We start from the raw sequence: 6,000 nt of genomic DNA, 5'->3' as shown, positions 1-6,000 counted from the left end.
TCCCAGTTCCGGTAACATGTAGGGTGAGTATAAGCCAGACCCGTTGTAAGTATGAGACCTGGTTGTGGCGGCGCTGCGGGGAATAAAATGCTCATATTCTAGCAGACTCGCCTCTTGGTCGTTTGTTCTGTGTCAGACTACTCTCCTACGAACCTGACCTTGAGAATTTTTTTTAGAACACACCCCAGTAATGTCGAGAAAGATTTGGTGTTATGTTATGGATGAGGGGTTAATCATGGAATGGATGATGATGTGCTTCCTTGACCTTCCAGTTGTTCAGGGAAAATGTTAAAGCAACAATACTGACAAAGTTTCGTTGAAGCCTCTATTTTCTGAAGTAGACTTTCAGATCTTTACTGAGTTTTTTCTCAATGTTGTGAAGTTCTTAAGGCTGGGCTACCAAGTCAACAGTATGACAGATTAAAGTCATGTTGAGGTTCTACGGGACATTAGTGAGCCGTCTCTGGAATAAGATGGCGGCACGGTGGCACAGTGGTTAGCACTGCTGCCTCACAGCTCCAGAGACCCGGGTTCAATTCCCGCCTCAGGCGACTACCTGTGTGGAGTTTGCACGTTCTCCCCGTGTCTGCGTGGGTTTCCTCCGGGTGCTCCGGTTTCCTCCCACTGTCCAAAGATGTGCAGGTCAGGTGAATTTGCCATGCTAAATTGCCCATAGTGTTAGGTAAAGGGTAAATGTAGGGGGTATGGCTGGGTTGCGCTTCGGCGGGGCGGTGTGGACTTGTTGGGCCGAAGGGCCTGTTTCCACACTGTAAGTAATCTAATGTAATCTAATGTGATCTAATCTAATCTAATATATCCAGTTCTGGTTGCCCAGTTAAAGGAAGGATATTATTAAGCTGGACAGTGTTCAGAAGAGATTTACCAGGACGTTGCCAGATTTGGAAGATTTGAGTTATCAAGAAAGGCTGGATAGGCTGGGACACTTTTTCACTGGAGTGTAGGAGGTTGAGAGGTGATCTTACAGAGGTTTATAAAATCATGAAAGGTATATTAATGGTAGGTGTCTTTTCCCTAGGATGGTGGATTTCAAGACTAGGTAGTGCATTTTTAAGGTGAGAAGAGAGAGATTTAAAAAAGACAAGGGGCAATTTTTTTTAAACACAGAGGGTGCTTTGTGCGTGGGATGAACGTCCTGGGGAAGTTGTGGATGTAGGCACAGTTACAACATTGAAAAGATATTTGGATAACTGCATGAATTGGAAAGATTTGGAGGGATATGGGCCAGCAGCAGGGCAGGTTTGGGATCATATTCGACATGGGCTGGTTGGACTGAAGGGTCTGTTTCATGCAGTATGACTCCATTACAGCCATGGGTCTGAGAGAAAGAAATCTTACCAGAATACGTGTTGAAGCCAAGTGGTGAGGACTGAAGCCCAGAGGAACTTGTTGTTGGCTATGCATGCATGCATGGCTGATTTGATCTCCAGGCTGCACATGGGACTGTTAATTGTTGATCCTAGATTTGATTAGTTGGCTTTCACACAGCAGATGATTTTGAAAAGTGTTAACAGTAAGCCTGTGTGCTTTTCTGTCATAAGAAAAACTGCCTGCTTGATTGGCCAGGTGGGAGGTGAAGAACAGTGCTTATATTATCCTATTTGAAAGTTGATTTTTTTTTCCACAAATGAGAGAGGTGGATTTTGGTCAGTCTTTGAAGGTTAAGTTTAGACAGGTCAAAAGTCGTTTGGATAGTGACTCAAGTGCATTGCATGCAAGACGACATATCATCGCAGTCAAGTGCCTGGGTAGAAATAGGTAACGTTGATAATATTGATAATGTTGGGTTTATGACAAGTAGAGTGAACACTTTAAAGCAATTGGTTCAGTTTTGACTTCAGAACCAAGATTCTAGTTCAGAAAAACCCAGAGTTCAGTACAGAACGCATAATAGTTTCTGATAGCTGGGGTACCAAGATTTCTTTTTAATAATTTAGTTCAAGGGAACTGGTCACTCGGCAGAAGTAGCTTCTAGTCTGTGAAGCTTTATAGCTCGGAGTATTTGGATAGAAATCTTCAAACTGTTAGAACTGAGAACATTTAGAGAATTAGAAATATAAAAAGGTTCACGCCATGGGACTCTGAAAGGAATTGCAACATGTTTTGAGAATAAAGAGGGATTGAGTCTCTATAGGGGCTGACATTGGTGAAAATATTGAAAATTTGCATGTTTATGTCAAGACCTTTTTATCTGTACTACATAGTTAGGTTTATTTTCTTTGTGTCTTAAACTTATACTCGGTTTTAAAGAACATCAGTAGCCTTGTGAGTCTATGCTTCAGTGACTAACTACCAAGTTGACTAACTGCAAAAATTAAACGTATAGTCTATCAAACTATGTCTCATTCTGGAATCTGAATTGTCCAGTATTACCACGAGCAATGATTATATCAGAAAGCATTGTTGCATTCAGAATGGGATTCAGTTTGTTAAACAGGAAGCATTCCAAGACCTTGCATATTATTGAGACCAGGGTGAAGGGCAGTAGCTGCATGACTTGTTGAGTGGCCTTCCTGGATTGTCAAAGACCACTAACTTGAATTGGTGCCAGATATTTGGAATGGAGCCTGAACAACTGATATTGTTAAATAGTTTTGCTAGGTACTTCATTCCTGTGAACCAATGTTCTTCAAGAATTCTGATTGAATCCCATCAACTCATATTTTTGCCTGACTTGATTGCCAGCAAGGCACTGTCCACTTCCTCTGACTTGTAAGGACTTGATATGTCTGTCTGTTCTTGGGAAGTCTTCAGAGACTGTATGAGGGCTGTTTTTACCATTGATCTACCATTCCTGCAGATAATCAATGATATTACGAGTTGCAAATTATCAGTCTCAATTCTGGAGTGCTGGTGTGATTGTTGTCCATATATATGTTTTGAAATAGAACATAGAACATTACAGTGCAGTACAGGCCCTTTGGCTCTCAATGTTGCATCGACCTGTGAATCCAACCTGAAGCCCATCTAACCTACACCATTCCATTTTCATCCATATGTTTATCCATTGACCATTTAAATGCCCTTAAAGTTGATGAGTCCACTATTGTTGCAGGTTGGGCATTTCATGCCCTGACTACAGAGTCAAGAATCACCCTCTGAAATCTATCCTATATCTATCACTCCTCAATTTAAAGCTATGCCCCTCTCGTGCTAACCACCACTATCCAAGGAAAAAAGCTCCCACTGTCCACCCTACCTAATCGTCTGATCATCTTGTATGTCTCTATTAAGTGACCTCTCAACCTCCTTCTCTCTAACGAAAACAGCCTCAAGTCCCTCAGCCTTTCCTCGTTAAGACCTTCCCTCCATACCAGGCAACATCCTGGTAAATCTCCTCCACACCCTTTCCAGTGCTTCCAAATCCTTCCTATAATGTGGTGACCAGAACTGTACACAATACTCCAAATGTGGCCACACCAGGGTTTTGTACATTTGCAACATGACCTTATGGCTCCGAAACTCAATCCCTCTACCAATAAAACCTAACACTGTATTGCCTTCTTAACTAACCTATCAACCTGGGTGGCAACTTTCAGGGATCCATGCACGTGGACACATATCTCTCTGCTCGTCCACACTACCAAGAATCTTACCATTAACCCAGTACTCTGCATTCCTCTTGCTGCTTCCAAAGTGAATCACCTCACACTTGTCCGCATTAAACTCCATTTGCCACCTCTCAGCCCAGCTCTGCAACTCATCTATGTCCCTCTGTAATCTGCAACATCCTCCTACACTGTCCACAATTCCACCAACTTTAGTGTCATCCGTAAATGTACTCACCCATCCTTCTACGCCCTCATCCAGGTCATTTATAAAAATGACAAACAGCCGTGGCCCCAAAACAGATCCTTAGGGTACACCACTAGTAACTGAACTCCAGGATGAACACTGCCCATCAACCACCAACCTCTGTTTTCTAACAAATTGGTGTTAGTTCTCTGGCCCTATCCTCAATTCCTTTAACCTCTCAGAATGTTATATCAGAAAATGTGGAATTCTGTCATGCTGCTCATCTTGTAGCTCAGCAAACAATGAAATATAAACATACAGATGTTCACTTCCAGACAAGTAAGAGAATGCCCAAATGCACAAAGTACAAGAAATTCGTCATTTGAGACAGACGAGAAGCAACAAAAACGCTGTATCAAAAGTTAATCCAATGAGAAAGCAAGAGGTTATTTAATTAAATAGTAGATTGCTTACCTTTTACATAATGTGTACTCTTCACTACAGGTGACACCTCGGGGAGGAGGCCGAAACTGCCATCCATCTTCAGAATCTGCACCAATCATTTGAAAACATTTTAAAGATTATTCTTTTAAAAGCTTTTCTATTTTCCGACAGTATTTTTAGATCAAATGGTCACCTTGCAACAGCAACAGTTAACTGCCTGTCTACACTCGGTTGAATTTGGAATGAAAAAGGACACTCAAGCCTACACAGCTTGTTCGAACAACAGTGATCAGCCTGAACCAAAACTCATCAGATATCCAGCAAGAAAACAAGAAATTTAATACAAAATTTAAAAATATTTTAACCTGGCCTGCCAATGTAAAAGTAAAACAAAATAACTTCTGAGACAGATTATTCAGAAGCCTGACTTACAGTTTTCCAGATGATAGTCCAAGAGCCCAAAATGTATCCTATTTTATTGATTATTTGTCCTTTAACAGTCAGTCCTTTCTTTTCACAATCACAGCGATAATTGAAAAAGTAAAAATTTTTGGATAATATATAATCACACAGTTTTCCCTTCTTATCTAAAAGGATCATCTTTCAAAGCTATAATGTTCCATAAGGCCCATAGGCAGATCACCGATGGGAGCATTCCACGTGCCATAGGTCAATGATTTTTAATACAGTTTATGGTCATGGCGGACATGACAGAACTTGATGCTGTACCAAACAAAACACCAACCCATGCACTTCTTTATTTGGCTCCCTGGATAGTATTCAGGAGCAGGAACACTGATATTGTATTCTAATAGCCAATCTGGCTAAAAACTCCAAACCAAGTATATTAGGAATGAAACCTGGCAGCTTTTGGGCTGCATGGTTTAAAGTGCTAGCAGACTAAGCCTTTACTCACAGGCCTATTGGGAGAGACTATTTAAAATTATTTTCAACGAGTTGGATGAATATGTTCAGTCAGTCCCTAACTGCCTCCAACAAAACGTCGAATGAAAAGCTGTCCTCAAACAAAGGGCATCTAGTTTGAAACAGTTCAACTTTCTTGCCCACTATAATTCAGTGATTCTGAAACATTTTAGAACTTCTTCAGAACACAAGATGCTTTATAAAAGTTTGTTCTTTGGTTTGTTTACAGGTATATTAACTATGCTGGACAACAAATAACTTAATTCAATAAACACTACAGACTTATTTTGTGAATTACCTTCTTCTGTGCCTTCCAAATATGTGGACATCAGTTTATTGCTGGTTATCTGCAACAAAAATAGAAAGCAGACAATACACATGAGTAGAACAGAACAATTCTCAATTCAGAGAGCAGTCAGGAAATTTGGGTTGACATCAGAATGAATCACTGAGGGGGAGAAAACATACAACTAACAAGGTCTCTATTCTTGAGTGCCATTCAGCAATCCTTGCTAAAGAGTACCTTCAAGAATACAGGATGAAAAGTTAAATTCTAAAAACCTTCCAGAAGAGAAAAACAATTTGAATTAATGAATAAGAATGAGCACGACTGGTAGATTTTTTAAAAAAAATGTTCTGTATCTTAAAAAGATAAGTGAAGGACAGAAGAGAGAGTAAAACTATATTAATATGAGGTAAAATCAAAACATGTAACAATAATTAGATGATGCCAAATTTGGCTATGTACATTAAAGTAGTTGATAAGTAAGTAGGAGAGAAGAAATCCTTTTTGGACTCCTGAACTGATGGACGTAGGCAATCGCTAATCAAATACTCATTTTCAAATACATTTAAGTTGAAAACAAAGATTTTGGGTCC

General features: G+C 40.1%; 1 protein-coding gene across 6 annotated transcripts in view; it reads right to left on the bottom strand.

The window, feature by feature from the left end:
* helz (helicase with zinc finger) overlaps window positions 1-6,000 on the bottom strand; it is a 273,673-nt gene that overhangs the window by 208,847 nt on the left and 58,826 nt on the right. For all 6 annotated transcript variants that reach the window (XM_043715064.1, XM_043715069.1, XM_043715066.1 and 3 more), the window contains 2 exons: window positions 5,420-5,468; window positions 4,228-4,303 (listed from right to left, as the gene is read on the bottom strand). In XM_043715064.1, coding sequence (XP_043570999.1) covers window positions 4,228-4,303; window positions 5,420-5,468 — 125 coding nt within the window. The remainder of the gene's footprint in view (window positions 1-4,227; window positions 4,304-5,419; window positions 5,469-6,000) is intronic.

The sequence above is a fragment of the Chiloscyllium plagiosum genome, chromosome 24 (assembly GCF_004010195.1).
Source record: "Chiloscyllium plagiosum isolate BGI_BamShark_2017 chromosome 24, ASM401019v2, whole genome shotgun sequence".
NCBI lineage: Eukaryota > Metazoa > Chordata > Chondrichthyes > Orectolobiformes > Hemiscylliidae > Chiloscyllium > Chiloscyllium plagiosum.
The sequence above is the reverse complement of the archived record's forward strand: the minus strand, read 5'-3'. Positions and strand labels throughout refer to the sequence as shown.